The sequence below is a fragment of the Macaca thibetana genome, chromosome X (assembly GCF_024542745.1).
Source record: "Macaca thibetana thibetana isolate TM-01 chromosome X, ASM2454274v1, whole genome shotgun sequence".
Lineage (NCBI taxonomy): Eukaryota > Metazoa > Chordata > Mammalia > Primates > Cercopithecidae > Macaca > Macaca thibetana.
In genome coordinates, this window is record NC_065598.1 from 103,556,346 (window position 1) to 103,572,882 (window position 16,537).

Sequence of the window (16,537 nt, forward strand, 5' to 3'; positions counted from 1 at the left end):
GGTCCCTTCTAGCCCTAACAGTATGAATTACCATAAATGCAAATTTAGTGAATGTAGTGACAGGAGCCTGATGTGCATACCTACCTCAAGAATATTGGGACATGAGGGCAGATCATCGGGACTGGGACAGAGAAGTGGATGACATTACTGTTACTTTAGGACCATCATCAGAATCCCTTTTGGGGTGACTATCCTTCCCCTTACACACTTCACTTCACTTGAACCTCCCTTGCCAATACTCTGCCACCATTACTTTTGAGCTTTCTGCTTCAGCCCTCTCCCCAATCCTGCTTGATAACTGTACAAAATGCAAATACTGTTTTAGCTAGTGGTGTCTCTGTTTCAAATTTCAGGTCAGCCATCTGAGAGTCTTCAATGTGTACACGCAGGGAATTGCCAAAGATATTCTACTTCCCAAGGCCAGAGGAGGTCACTTGATATAGCAACTAACAGGGATCCTGTGTGCCACCTTCTCCAATTATGGTCTTCCCAAACCAAAGTGCCACAAATACATCCCTTAAAAGGCAGAAGAGAGAGTCCTGGTACAGCCACCACTCCAAGTTATCATTCTGCCATTCATTTATTCACTCATTCAACAAATATTTTATTGATAGTCTCTTTGAGGCAGGTGCTGGAGTTCGGTGATGAATAAGATACATAATCCCTGTCCTCATGAGACTCATAATCTAGAGGGAAGACAGAGTATCAAGGAATGAAGACTTTTTGAATCATAGGCGCTATCATTGGTTGCCTACAGTGTGCCTGGCACTATGCCAAGCACTTGAGCTGCAGTGATTCACTCAATCCTCCCAGCAATCCTATAAGGTTAAGACTATTATTGACTCCCTCGAACATGAAGAGTTAATCAATCTCTGCGCCCATGCCCAGACCTGCAGATTCCTATATGCCTGGTGAGCTGCTAGCCAAGGGTCTTAGCCATGGCTGTTTTGGGTATCAGGTAAAGTTTAAGGCCCAGCACTGAGGAAATAAATGACCCAGTGCAGCAGCTCTTGAAGTCAGGGTTAACCGAGAAGGCCTTCCAGGTCTTTGCTAGACACCCCCAAAACTGCCTCCGACGCGATTTTCCCATCCTCTTTTTTTCTCCCCTTTCCCTCCGGCACTCCATTGCCCTCCCTTTCCAGACTAGCCCCTCCCTCTGGGCCGCCTCCTCTCTGAGTCATTTCCCCTTCTCCGCCCCAAAGACCTTGGCTTTCTCTTGGAATCCCTTCCCCCCGGCAGGAGGTAGAGGAAGAGCAAACTGACTTTGGGCATCAGGTGAGCGCTTTCCCCAGCGAGGATGAGAAACGCCTCCCCGCAGTCCCCTGACCCCCCCGAATTCGGAAGGACGGGAAATCCTGGGAGTTCCCTCGAGCCGCGCGTGGAAGGTGCCACGCTCCGCCTGGTGTCTCCTGGGATGTGAGGTGGGAAGCTGTGGCCCAGTCGGACGGGCCTGTGTGGCTGCGACCGGCTCCGGCGCGGTGAGCTCAGCGCGCTAGGGAGGGACCTAGCTGCCGCGAAGCTTGGGGGCGTGGAAAGGTCGGCTCCAGAAGCCAGCCATTGGGAGGAGAGAGGGGGAAAAGCTCCGAGCGGTGCATGTGGAGAGTGCAAGCGCGTGCAAGTGGGCTGGTACGTGTAGTGAGAAGGCATGAGTGTGTATGAAAGGGTGTAGAGAGGTGTGTACGTGGGGAGGTGCGCGCGTGCGGGAATGCTTGTGTGCTTGTGGAGATGTGTGGGGGAGATGCGAAGATGTGATTTACACAGATGCGGACGTGGGAGTGTGCGACTGGTGACATGGAGAAGCCCTTGGGGGATGTGCGTGCGTGTGCATGTGGAGGTGTGCGTGAGGGGATATAGATTTATTAATAATATATATGCGTGCGCGTGGCGTGCGTGCGTGCGTGCGTGGGGGTCCGTACGTGGGGATACGTGCATGGGGGGTGCGTGCGTTTGGGGCGCGTGCTTGGTGGTTGCGTGCGTGGTGGGGAGGGGAGAGCAGGAAGGAAGGTCGACGGACGGCAGGAGCCGGATGCATGCGTATCTGAGAGTAAAAATGGCCTAGAAGCTCTTGCTGACAGAGCTTTAAGTTAGGATTCTTAACCTGTTTGTTTTTCTTGAGGTGGGCGGTAGGATGCACATGGCACCGTTTGAAAATAAAGAAAACGATTGACCAATTGACCACCTCTTTTAAAAAAAATGCCCATGATTTGCATGTAAGCACAGAGGGTTCGTGAACCCACTGATGGTCATCTGTAGATCCTAGATTATGGTTTTAAACGGGGAGAGACCCAAAGAGATTACGTTGATATCCGCCATTGTGTCTTTTGATTCTGTGAGAGAAGAAATGGAACAGCCGCTGTCCTTGGGTTGGTGTGGCTTTGAGGCTAGGTTTGCTGCCCCTGTTGGACATGGTGCCAGCAGAGTGGGGAGTGTAAAATGGGATCACTGCCCAGAGTAAGACTGCGGAAGGGTGCCTCGAGGCCTTCAGGATAAAGCTCGGCCCCTCCCTGGCAGATCACTAGCACAGGTTTTGCGGGTTAGTTCCTTGATAAGGTTGGAAAGTGGAGATTTGTAGTTGCTTTCTTGCGTGATTCCCGTCCCCCCTCGCCCCCGGCCCCGGCCCTGATGGCCTGTGGGTGGTGTCAGGGAGTATGAATCTAACTAAGGTTGGGACTTCGTTGGATAAGTGACTAGAAGGAGAGCAGCAGACTTGCCTTCTGAGCCCATCTTTACGATTAACTAACCGTGACATTAAGCAGTTTTCTTGATCTTCTTGTGCATCACTTTATTTGTTTATTTATTTATTTATTTACTGAGACTGAGTCTCGCTCTGTCACCCAGGCTGGAGTGCAGTGGCGCAATCTCGGCTCACTGCAGCCTACGCCTCCCGGGTTCAAGCAATTCTCCTGTTTCAGCCTCCCAAGTAGCTGGGATTACAGGCACACACCACCACGCCTGGCTAATTTTTGCATTTGTTGTAGAGATGGGATCGCTCCATGTTGTCTAGGCTGGTTTGGAGCTCCTGACCTCAAGCGATCCACCTGCTTCAGCCTCCCAAAGTGCTGGGATTAAAGGCCTGAGGCACTGCACCCAGCCTCACATTCCTCATTTATAAAATGGTAGTTCACAGGGTGGTTGGAAGTTTAAATAAGACTATAATAAATTCCCAGAACATGGGAAGCCTTTAATAAACGGCTGCATACCTAGGAATAAATAATGTGTGCATATATTTTATATATGTGTGTGTATATATACGTTTGCAGAAAAGTTAAAGTTAAAAGTTTTATTCTGAAATAATGTCTTAAACTACTGATTTCTTTTGGTTTCTTATAGGCATACCTAGTTGTGCCGTCAGCCAAAGCCCACCAAGTTCATCCTGTAAAGTCACATGCCTGAAGTAAGTGGGACTTTATTTGGAATTATTTGCAGTGTTCAAGTAGATAATTATTAGTCCACCATCAACTCTCACTTGGATTGCTGCCATGGTCTCCAAATCTTCACATTTGCCTGCTTCCCTCTTTCATTCTCCATGTTGCAGTCAGTTATCTTTCCCTCTGAGAGGCAAAATAGCTTACTGGTTTGGAGCACAGACCATGGAGTCAGACCTATCTCCTTGAGATCCCAATTGCACCCTGCTCCACCACTTTCTAGCTGTGTGATCTTGCACAAATTACTTGATTTCTTTTTTGGGGGATTTCAACATTTTAATTTCTTTTTAATATAAGTCACTTTCTGCAAGCTAGGAAACAGATTCATCCTAAGACAATCTAGTCCTCTGGAGATCCAGGCTGAGTCTTTCGATCTTTAGCAGAATGACATCATAGTATAAGGTGCTAGCAATAGAGTTATAAACTCTAATAACCACTTATCTGCATTTTTCATTAGGAAACAACCAAAAGTCCATTACTTAAAGACATCATATGCAGAACATACTGATCTACAAAAGACCCAACGACCCAAATTATATGCTGCCCAACCTATTGGTGAACTGGATCAGAACTGGCCAAGGATTGGTAAATAGAGAAAGGGTTTACACTTTGAAAACTTCTTCTGTGGTTAAAAAAATTTCTGGTTGTTATCAATAAGAAAACAAGTGAAAAATGTTACAGATGGACCCACACTGATATTTGACTTTATCAAGGTCTTCCACCAGAACATGAAGGTAGACATAAGTGTAGGAGATAAGATATTGAGATATTTTAAAAACAAATTACTTAGTAATAAGAAGTTAGACATACAGCATTATTTGATTTGCTGCAAGAACAAATGGACAATGAAGATTACTTAAAAGAAATGTTCAACTCTAAAGAGGGTGGTGGGAACAACACTTTCCACTAGAGAATAACCTCCCATTTTCTTAGACAGTTAGCATTGCTATTCTTCCATAATACATATTCATATGGAAAAACTTGTCAAGAGCTTTTGCCAGGGCCAGGAGATGAAAAATAGAGCATGTTTTAATTAGCAAATTGTAAGCTCAGTTAACATTTTTTGGGATGGACCCATAAAATCTGGCCATTGTTTTGTTAAACTTCTGTAAACTGCAGAATTCCCTAACCCTTAGTTAGCTTTGGTTTTTGCTCAATATCCTGAAGCTGGGCACAGTCTCAATGTAACTCTTCTCCTAGGGGCTGAAGTGGGTGCTAGTCATCAAAGTTTGGAATGTCATTTTAGGAGCAACCTCTAGAAGTAATCCTGGTAAGCCCTAGAAGTAATCCTTTGGATGCATAGTAGGCTCTGTGCAGGTGGTAAAATCTGGGCAGGAATACCAGAATGTCAATGATCAGGACTGGAACTTCCCAGTCTGCCCCTGCTTTGCTGATGTAGCCAGAAGGTGAGCCTATGATAATGAGAAAGGCACCAATTGAAAAACAGCACAGTGGCAAGTGCAGTGGCCTTATAGGGGATCTTAGGAGGGCTTTTCTTAAACTGAAGGTCAATGTAGCCATCATCTGTTGAGCCTTGAGTATTTCACTTTACTAGTGGAGATTCCAGCCAGGTTGATGTGGGAGGGCATCATAACACACTGACACAGCTACAGTTGGAGTGCCATGCCAGGCTGCCAGTGGCGAGACTTTGCTCACAGTTGGCAGCAGAAGCACTCAAGACTGTGCCACTTAACTGCCACCCAGCTCACCCCAGCAAGCACCAGTGCCCTGGAAGTCTACTTCACCTCTTTTAGAATCTGTTTCCTTATCCGTGAAAGGGGACAATGCTGATACTACCTCAAGGATTTTGTGAGAGGTTGCAGAGATAATGTATGTAATGTTGCTCACAGTAATTGCTCAATAAATGGTAGATTAAAAATGCAAGGGCAGTGAAGTAGCCAGCAAGAAAGTGGTTGAAGTGATGCACCATGGCACCTACACTGGGTAGGGATTGAAGCCATGAGGTGATAATGAGCTGCAGAATGGGAGAAATCAAAGGATGGGAGATCTTGATGAGAATGAAAAATGTTTGGCTGTGAAATGAGTCCTTGATCAAAATTTTTTTTAAAAAAGAAAGAGAATGAGGAGTGGGTGTTCTGAGAACCAAGAAGTAACTGGACTAGGAGGTTGTAGCCAGAGATTAGGCTAGTAGAGTTCAGTAATTCTAAAGTGGAGCAGCTCCATGCCTATTCGGTGGTCTAGGAAACTAATGACTAGTAATGACTTAGAAAGTGGCATGTGGTCAGAGGTTGCTGAAGTAGAGGAGATCAAAGGGCAGTGAAGCTAACATGTTGGATGAGTCATCCACAGACATTGATGTTGCTTACATGACGGCAGGGGTTGAAATGGAGAGGAAAGTGGAGCCAGTGCCAAAGCCAAGGTTCATCCTAATTAATGGAAGGCTGTTATTTATTTCACAAATATTTACTGAGCCTTTACTAGATGTCAGGATGTAACAAGACAGACAAGAATGATGCTGTCATGGAGTTTACAGTCGAATAGGAGTAATAAGAGACATTAATAATCCTACCTATAAATAGAAAGCTGTAAACTGTGATAAGAGCTATGAATGGGCCAGGCGCAGTGGCTCACGTCTGTAATCCCAAAACTTTGGGAGCCTGAGGCAGATGTATCACAAAGTCAGGAGTTTGAGACCAGCCTGGCCAAGATCGTGAAACTCTATCTCTACTAAAAATACAAAAATTACCTGGGCGTGGTGTCATGTGCCTATAATCCTAGCTACTCGGGAGGCTGAGGCAGGAGAATCGCTTGAATCCAAAAGGCGGAGGTTGCTGTGAGCCGAGATCGCGCCATTGCACTCCAGCCTGGGCAACAAGAGTAAAACTTTCTCAAAAAAAAAAAAAAAAAAAAAAAAGCTATGCATGAAAAATAAGGGTTCTGTAAGTGTTATAACAGGGTTAGTTTCCAGACTAACCCTGTCTGGAAAGTTAGGGGAGGCTTCCCTGAAGAAGTGATGAGGACTGAAAGATAAATTAGGGTAGATGGAGGTGGATGGTGGGTAGGTGGAAGACGTGTTCCAGGTAAAGGAAACAGCATGTGCAAAGACCTGAAACTAGAATATGTATAGTAATTTGAAGAACTGAAAGATATCTCCTATGACTAGAGCATATTAAGAATTACTCTAGTCATAGGAGAGTAATATGAGCTGAGGCTGGGTGGCAGGCTCCTTAAGGATTTGGGCTTTATACTGTGAGCATTGGTAATATTTGGATGACATGATAACCAGGCCAGGCACGATGGCTGGCACCAGTAATCCTAGCATTTTGGAAGCTCAGAGTTGGTGGATCACTTAAGCCCAGGAGTTTGAGATCAGCCTGGGCAACCTGGACAAACTCCATTTTTACAAAAAATATAAAAAATTAGCCAGGCATGGTGGCACATGCCTGTGGTTCCAGCTACTGGGGAAACTGAGGTGGGAGGATCACCTGAGCCTGGGGAAGTTGAGGCTGCAGTGAGCTGTGATCATGCCACTGCATTCCAGCCTGGGTGACAGAGGAGACCCCGTCTCAAAGAAAAAAGTCAAACACATAAGCATATAGGATAAATTGTGAAAGGCCAGTTTATGTGTACGTTAGTATAGGGGAGCATGTGTGTATATGTGTGTGTATACATAAAATACATAATATGTAAATGCACATAATAGATGTATGCATATATAATATATAAAATGATACATACCATTTCATCACTTTAAAGAATGCTAAATGTACAATGGTTATATTTCAGTGTCCATACATAGACATCCAACTCATTCTTTTCTTTAAAAAAAATTTATTACTAATACAAATAGAGATAGGGTGTCACCATTTTGCCCAGGCTAATCTCAAACTCCTGGACTCAACCAATCCTCCCACCTCGGGCTCCCAAAGTGCTGGGATTACAGGTGTGAGCCACCAAGCCCGGCCCAACTCATTCTTAAGAGTTGCAAAGTATTCCATGTTATCGATGTGTGATGACTTATTTAACTATTGCCCTATTGATAGACATTTAAGTTGTCTCTAATTATAAATTATTTTGCAGTGTACACTGTTCACAATAGCAAAGACATGGAATCAGCCTAAATGCCCGTCAATGATAGACTGGATAAAGAAAATGTGATACATATACATGATGGAATGCTATGCAGCCAAAAAAAAAAAGAAAAGAATGAGATCATGTCCTTTGTAGGAACATGACGCAGCTGGAGGTCATTATCCTTAGCAAATTAATACAGGAACAGAAAAACAAATACCGCATGTTCACACTTAAATGTGGGAGCTAAATAATGAAAACCAATGGGCAGAAAGAAGGGAGCAAGAGACAATGGGGACTACCTGAAGGAGGAGGGTAGGAAGAGGGAGAGGATTAGGAAAAATACTATCAGATACTATGCTTAGTACCTGGATAACAAAATAATCTAAACCAAACCCCTGTGACATGAGCTTACCTATATAACAAACCTGTACTGCACATATACCCCAAACCTAAAATAAAAGTTTAACAAAATTGCAATATGCCATTCTATAACTTTTTTCTCTAATATTATGCTTCAAATTTTATTTTTAAAATTATAGGAATACACAAGGAATTACATGAGGAATATAAGAATATATTATTATAAAAATTGTAAAAATGTAGAAAAGTGTAACAATGAGAGTAAATGCTTATATAGGCCTTACTGTGCCCAACACCACTCTAAATTCTTTAAAGAGATTAGCACGTTTACTCTTTACAACAATCCATGAAATAGGTACTGTTATTTTTTTCCATTTTACAGATAGAGACACTGAGGGCACAAAGAGGTCATGTAACTTGCATGTGGTCATACAGCTAATTATTGTTGGAGCTGGGCTCTTAGTCACCTGATTGTTTTCCTTCACCTCCACCCAGTTGAATGCCTTACCTCAAATGTGACAACTATTCTTTGTTTCATTTGCAATTTTATCTATCTATATAAAACACATGCAAAATATTTATGCTTTTGGTGCGTTGGTTTTCTTTTTATGTAATAGGTTAATACTGTGTTATCTTGCAACTAGCTTTTTCCACTCAACCATGTGTCTTTGACTTTTTTCATGCCTTTATTTTTAAATTAATAATATATAAGCATATTTTCGTGGTAAAAGATCAAAATAATACACAGGTATAGAGAGAGTAAATCTTGAAACTTGCCTTTCCTGACTGCTCTCTGACATCTCACCAAAAATAAAAAACCCAAAAAAACCCCAATAAACAACCAACTGTCCATAGTTTGGTGAGTGTCCTTACAGTCTTCTTTCCATGCATTTTATGTGAATAAATAAGTATTTATATACATATTTACATAACATGATTCATTCATAATGTTATACGGCCTTTTAATTTCTTATTTATTGATTTAATTACACATGATACATGAATACATTTTTCTTTTGAAAGATTAGAGCACTACACGGAAGCTGAACACTTCCTTTGATCATCATTGATTTCCTCTCTACCTCCTCTGTCTCTACTCACTATTTGACTCTTCTCCTGCATCTTTTTTTAAAAATTATACTTTAAGTTCTAGGGTACATGTGCACAATGTGCAGTTTGTTACATCGGTATACATGTGCCGTGTTGGTTTGCTGCACCCATTAACTCGTCATTTACATTAGGTATTTCTCCTAATGCTATCCCTCCTCCTGCCCCCCATCCCATGACAGGCCCCTGTGTGTGATGTTCCCCGCCCTATGTCCAAGTGTTCTCATTGTTCAGTTCCCACCTATGAGTGAGAACATGTGGTGGTTAGTTTTCTGTCCTTGTGATAGTTTGCTCAGAATGATGGTTTCCAGCTGCATCCATGTCCCTGCAAAGGACATGAACTCATCCTTTTTATGGCTGCATAGTATTCCATGGTATATATGTGCCACATTTTCTTAACCCAGTCTATCATTGATGGACATTTGAGTTGGTTCCAAGTATTTGCTATGGTGAATAGTGCCGCAATAAACGTGTGCATGTGTCTTTATGGTAGCATGATTTTAGTCCTTTGGGTATATACCCAGTAATGGGATCGCTGGATCAAATGGTATTTCTAGTTCTAGATCCTTGAGGAGTCGCCACACTGTCTTCCACAATGGTTGAACTAGTTTACACTCCCACCAACAGTGTAAAAGCATTCCTGTTTCTCCACATCCTCTCCAGCACCTGTTGTTTCCTGACTTTTTAATGATTGCCATTCTAACTGGTGTGAGATGGTATCTCATTGTGGTTTTGATTTGCATTTCTCTGATGACCAGTGATGATGAGCATTTTTTCATGTGTCTGTTGGCTACATAAATGTCTTCTTTTGAGAAGTGTCTGTTCATATCCTTTGCCCACTTTTTCATGGGATTGTTTTTTTCTTGTAAATTTGTTTAAGTTCTTTGTAGATTCTGGACATTAACCCATTGTCAGATGGGTAGATTGCAAAACTTTACTGCCATTCTGTTGGTTGCCTGCTCACTCTGATGGTAGTTTATTTTACTGTGTAGAAGCTCTTTAGTTTAATTAGATTCCAGTTGTCTATTTTGGCTTTTGTTGCCATTGCTTTTGGTGTTTTAGTCATGAAGTTCTTGCCCTTGCCTATGTCCTGAATGGTATTGCTAGGTTTTCTTCTAGAGTTTTTATGGTTTTAGGTCTAACATTAATGTCTTTAATACATCTTGAATTCATTTTTGTATAAGGTGTAAGGAAAAGATCCAGTTTCAGCTTTCTGCATATGGCTAGCCAGTTTTCCCAGCACCATTTATTAAATAGGGGATCCTTTCCCCATTTCTTGTTTTTCTCAGGTTTGTCAAAGATCAGATGGTTGTAGATGTGTGGTGTTATTTCTGAGGCCTCTGTTCTGTTCCATTGGTCTATCTCTCTGTTTTGGTACCGGTACCATGCTGTTTTGGTTACTGTAGCCTTGTAGTATAGTTTGAAGTCAGGTAGCGAGATGCCTCCAGCTTTGTTCTTTTTGCTTAGGATTGTCTTGGCAATGCAGGCTCTTTTTTGGTTCCATATGAAATTTGAAGTAGTTTTTTCCAATTCTGTGAAGAAAGTCATTTGTAGCTTGATGGGGATGGCATTGAATCTATAAATTACCTCGGGCAGTGAGGCCATTTTCATGATATTGATTCTTCCTATCCATGAGCATGAAATGTTTTTCCATTTGTTTGTGTCCTCTTTTATTTTGTCGAGCAGTGGTTCGTAGTTCTCCTTGAAGAGCTACTTCACTTACCTTGTGAATTGGATTCCTAGGTATTTTATTCTCATTGTAGCAAATGTGAATGGGAGTTCACTCATGATTTGGCTGTTTGTCTGTTCTTGGTGTATAGGAATGCTTGTGATTTTTGCACATTAATTTTGTATCCTGAGACTTTGCTGAAGTTGCTTATCAGCTTAAGGAGGTTTTGGGCTGAGACGATGGGGTTTTCTAAATATACAATCATGTCATCTGCAAACAGGGACAATTTGACTTCCTCTTTTCCTAATTGAATGCCCTTTATCTCTTTCTCTTACTTGATTACCCTGGCCAGAACTTCCAACACTATGTTGAATAGGAGTGGTGAGAGAGGGCATCCCTGTCTTGTGCCAGTTTTCAAAGGGACTGCTTCCAGCTTTTGCCCATTCAGTATGATATTGGCTATGGGTTTGTCATAAATAGCTCTTATTATTTTGAGATACGGTCCATCAACACCTAGTTTATTGAGAGTTTTTAGAATGAAGGGCTGTTGAATTTTGTTGAAGGCCTTTTCTGCATCTATTGAGATAATAATGTGGCTTTTGTCATTGGTTCTGTGTATGTGATGGATTACATATATTGATTTGCGTATGTTGAACCAGCCTTGCATCCCAGGGATGAAGCCCACTTGATCATGGTGGATAAGCTTTTTGATGTGCTGCTGTATTCGGTTTGCCAGTATTTTATTGAGGATTTTCACATCAAAGTTCATTAGGGATATTGGTCTAAAATTCTCTTTTTTTTGTTGTATCTCTGCCAGGCTTTGGTATCAGGATGATGCTGGCCTCATAAAATGAGTTAGGGAGGATTCCCTCTTTTTCTATTGATTGGAATAGTTTCAGAAGTAATGGTACCAACTCCTCTTTGTACCTCTGGTAGAATTCAGCTGTGAATCCGTTTGGTCCTGGACTTTTTTTGGTTGATAGGCTATTAATTATTGCCTCAATTTCAGAGCCTGTTATTGGTCTGTTCAGAGATTCAACTTCTTCCTGGTTTAGTCTTGGGAGGGTGTATGAGTCCAGGAATTTATCCATTTCTTCTAGATTTTGATTTTCTAGTTTATTTGCATAGAGGTGTTGATAGTATTCTCTGATGGTAGTTTGTGTTTCTGTGGGATTGGTGGTGATATCCCCTTTATCATTTTTTATTGTGTCTATTTGATTCTTCTCTCTTTTCTTCGTTATTAGTCTTGCTAGCAGTCTATCAATTTTGTTGATCTTTTCAAAAAACCAGCTCCTGGATTCATTGATTTTTTTGAAGGGTTTTTTTGTTTCTGTATCTCATTCAGTTCTGCTCTGATCGTAGTTATTTCTTGCCTTCTGTTGGCTTTTGAATTTGTTTGCTCTTGCTTCTCTAGTTCTTTTAATTGTGATGTTAGGGTGTCGATCTTAGATCTTTCCTGCTTTCTTTTGTGGGTATTTAGTGGTATAAATTTCCCTCTACACACTGCTTTAAATGTGTCCCAGAGATTCTGGTATGTTGTCTCATTGTTCTCATTGGTTTCAAATAACATCTTTATTTCTGCCTTCGTTTCCTTATTTACCCAGTAGTCATTCAAGAGCAGGTTATTCAGTTTCCATGTAGTTGTGCGGTTTTGAGTGAGTTTCTTAATCCTGAGCTCTAATTTGATTGCACTGTGGTCTGAGAGACAGTTTGTTGTGATTTCTGTTCTTTTATATTTGCTGAGGAGTACTTTACTTCCAGCTATGTGGTCAATTTTGGAATAAGTGCAATGTGGTGCTGAGAAGAATGTATATTCTGTTGATTTGGGGTGGAGAGTTCTGTAGATGTCTATTTGCTCTCCTTGGTGCTGAGCTGAGTTCAAGTCTTGTATATCCTTGTTAAACTTCTGTCTCATTGATCTGTCTAATATTGACAGTGGGGTGTTAAAGTCTCCCATTATTATTGTGTGGGAGTCTAAGTCTCTTTGTAGGTCTCTAAGGACTTGCTTTATGAACCTGGGTGCTCCTGTATTGGGTGCATATATATTTAGGATAGTTAGCTCTTCTTGTTGAATTGATCCCTTTACCATTATGTAACGGCCTTCTTTGTCTCTTTTGACCTCTGTTGGTTTAAAGTCTGTTTCGTCAGAGAGTAGGATTGCAACCCCTACTTTTTTTTGTTTTCCATTTGCTTGGTAGATCTTCCTCCATCCCTTTATTTTGAGCCTATGTGTTTCTCTGCATGTGAGATGGTCTCCTGAATACAGCATACTGATGGGTCTTGAAGCCTTATCCAGTTTGGCAGTCTGTGTATTTTAATTGGGGCATTCAGCCCATTTATATTTAGGGTTAATATTGTTATGTATGAATTTGATCCTGTCATTATGATGTTTCCTGGTTATTTTGCCCATTAGTTGATGCAGTTTCTTCCTAGCGTCAATGGTCTTTACAATTTGGAATGTTTTTGCAGTGGCTGATACTGGTTGTTCCTTTCCATGCTTAGTGCTTCCTTCAGGAGGTCTTGTAAGACAGGCCTGGTGGTGACAGAATCTCTCAGCATTTGCTTGTCTGTGAAGGATTTTCTCCTTCACTTACAAAGCTTAGTTTGGCTGGATATGAAATTCTGAGTTGAAAATTATTTAAGAATGTTGAATATTGGCCCCGACTCTCTTCTGGCTTGTAGAGTTTCTGCCAAGAGATCTGCTGTTAGTCTGATGGGCTTCCCTTTGTGGGTAACCCGAGCTTTCTCTCTGGCTGCCCTTAACATTTCATTTCAACCTTGGTGAAACTGACAGTTATGTGTCTTGGGGTTGCTCTTCTCAGGGAGTATCTTTGTGGTGTTCTCTGTGTTTCTTGAATTTGAATGTTGGCCTGCCTTGCTAGGTTGGGGCAATTCTCCTGGATAATTAATATCCTGAAGAGTGTTTTCCAACTTGGTTCCATTCTTTCTGTCACTTTCAGGTACACCAATCAAACGTAGATTTGGTCTTTTCATGTAGTCTCATATTTCTTGGAGGGCTTTGTTTGTTTCTTTTTACTCTTTTTTTCTCTAAACTTCTCTTCTTGCTTTATTTCAATAATTTGATCTTCAATGACTGATACCCTTTCTTCCACTTGATTTAATCAGCTGTTGAAGCTTGTGCATGCATCACATAGTTCTTGTGCCATGGTTTTCAGCTCCATCAGGTCATTTAAGGTCTTCTCTGCACTGTTTATTCTAGTTAGCCATTCATCTAATCTTTTTTCAAGGTTTTTAGCCTCCTTGCAATGGGTTCAAACATCCTCCTTTAGCTCAGAGAAGTTTGTTATTACTGACCTTCCGAAGCCTACTTCTATCAGCTCGTCAAAGTCATTCGCCATCCAGCTTTGTTCCATTGCTGGCGAGGAGCTGCGATCCTTTGGAGGAGAAGAGGTGCTCTGGTTTTTAGAATTTTCAGCTTTCCTGCTCTGGTTTCTCCCCATCTTTGTGGTTTTATCTACCTTTGCTCTTTGATGATGGTGACCTACAGATGGGGTTTTGGTGTGGATGTCCTTTTTGTTGATGTTGATGCTGTTCCTTTCTGTTTATTAGTTTTCCTTCTAACAGTCAGGTCCTTCAGCTGCAGGTCTGTTGGAGTTTGCTGGAGGTCCACTCCAGGCCCTGTTTTCCTGGGTATCACAAGTGGAGGCTGCAGAACAGCAAATATTGCTGCCTAATCCTTCCTCTGGAAGCTTCACCCCAGAGGGGCACCTGCCTGTATGAGGTGTCAGTCATCCCCTACTGGGAGGTGTCTGCCCGTTAGGCTACATGGGGGTCAGGGACCCACTTGAGGAGGCAGTCTGTCTTTTCTCAGAGCTCAAACACCATGCTGGGGGAACCACTGCTCTCTTCAGAACTGTCAGACAGGGACGTTTAAGTCTGCAGGAGTTTCTGCTGCTTTTTGTTCAGCTATGCCCTGTCCCCAGAGGTGGGGTCTACAGAGGCAGCAGGCCTTGCAGAGCTGCAGTGGGCTGCGTCCAGTTTGAGCTTCCCCAGCAGTTTTGTTTACCTACTCAAGCCTCAGCAATGGTGGATGCCCCTCCCCCTGCCAGGCTGCTGCCTCGCCAGTCAATCTCAGACTGCTGTGCTAGCAGTGAGCAAGGCTCTATGGGCATGGGACCCACTGAGCCAGGTGCAGGATATAATCTCCTGGTGTGCCGTTTGCTAAGACCATTGGTGAAGCATAGAATTTGGGTGGGAGTGGCCTGATTTTCCAGGTACAGTGTGTCACGGCTTCCCTTGGCTAGGAAAGGGAAATCTCCCCACCTCTTGTGCTTCCTGGGTAAGGCGATGCCGCGCCCTGCTTTGGCTCACCCTCTATGGGCTGCATGCACTGTCCAGCCAGTCCCAATGAGATGAACCAGGTACCTCAGTTGGAAATGCAGAAATCACCTTCTTCTGCGTTGATCACGCTGGGAGCTGCAGACTGGAGCTGTTCCTATTCAGCCATCTTGGAATGGAATCTCTCTTGCATCTTTTTAAAATTCATTCACAAGCATTTACAAACACGTCTGCATGTGTAGGGAATATATAATATTATTTAGTGGCCTTAAAAATATGAATTGTGTTATGCTATATGTATTGTTTTGCTGTTTGCTACTTTTACCCAACATAATGTCTGACAGCTTTTCATGTTAATACATATAAATCTACCATTTTCTTGGTTGCATAGTATTCTACTATGAATACTAGGATAAATACTAGGATATTCTACTAGAATAAATAGACTATAATTTGTGTAGCCATTTCCCCACTGACATGGTTATTTCTAAATTTTTGCCAGTGTAAAACCTGCTGTAATGAATATCTTACATGCCTCTTTCTTTTCTCCACTGACTTTTAAATACTACTTTTAATCAATATTAGATTCTTATGAATACTTGGGTTTGTTTCAGGATTCTCTATTTGATTCTGTTGATCCATTTATTTATACCTGTATCCACACCTTTCATTTTTATATTTTTATAATATGTTTTCATTTTTATATTCACTTTTCATTTTTATATTTTTATAATACTTTTCATTTTTATATTTTTATAATATGTTTGTTATCTGGCATTGAAAGAGCCTCCTTTCATTTTTGTGGTTATTTTTACATATTTACTATTTCAATGACTTTTAAATGCAGATTATCACACCCATGTGGATCTTATTAGCATTTTTATTTGGTATTTCACCGAGTTTACAGGTTTAACCAGGGAGAGTTAGCATCTTTACATGAATGAGTCTTTATATAAATAAACATGGTATGACTTTCCATTTATCCAAATTTTTAAGTCCTTTAGTAATACTTCGTACTTCTCTCTGTAAATATTTTGAACATATCTTGTTTGCTTTATTTCTAGATAACTTCATTTTTGTTGCTACCGTGAATAGAACTTTTTCTTTCATTTTGTAATTACTATAGGAGTATAAGAAAGCTATTGGTTTTTGTATGTTGTCTTGTGCCAGCAACTTTACTAATAAATTCTCTTTTCTTTCTAATAGATTTTTTGTTGATTCTATTGGATTTTATTGGTAGGAAAACAGATGATTACAAATACTGATAGTTTTTGTCTCTTTGTCTTTAGCCTGTATACCATGTGTGCTTTTTGTGTTTTAATGCATTGGCTAGGACCTCCGATTTAAATTTGAATCATAGCAATATCAAATATCTTTATTTTATCCTTCCATTTAATGGGAATGCTTCTAAAATGTCATCAAGTATTAGGTTTGCTGTGGGTGTCTGGCAGTTACCCTTTATTAAGTCAAATAAACTCTGTTGAATTTCTGCCTTTTCGAGGCTTTTTAAAAACAAGAATGATCATGCCTGTAATCCTAGCAATTTGGGAGGCTAAGTAGAGTAGATCACTTGAGTCCAGGAGTTTGAGACATAGCAAAACCTCGTCCCTACAAAATAATAATAAAAACAAATTAGCGAGGT

At 41.4% G+C, this 16,537-nt stretch overlaps 1 protein-coding gene across 1 annotated transcript in view; it reads left to right on the forward strand.

Annotated features, from left to right (window-relative positions):
- The first annotated feature begins 880 nt into the window (after window positions 1-880).
- Window positions 881-16,537, forward strand: part of LOC126945862 (uncharacterized) — a 37,969-nt gene continuing 22,312 nt past the window's right edge. Inside the window, exons 1-4 of the mRNA XM_050775874.1 lie at window positions 881-958; window positions 1,509-1,626; window positions 3,331-3,394; window positions 3,883-4,010. Coding sequence (XP_050631831.1) covers window positions 881-958; window positions 1,509-1,626; window positions 3,331-3,394; window positions 3,883-4,010 — 388 coding nt within the window. The remainder of the gene's footprint in view (window positions 959-1,508; window positions 1,627-3,330; window positions 3,395-3,882; window positions 4,011-16,537) is intronic.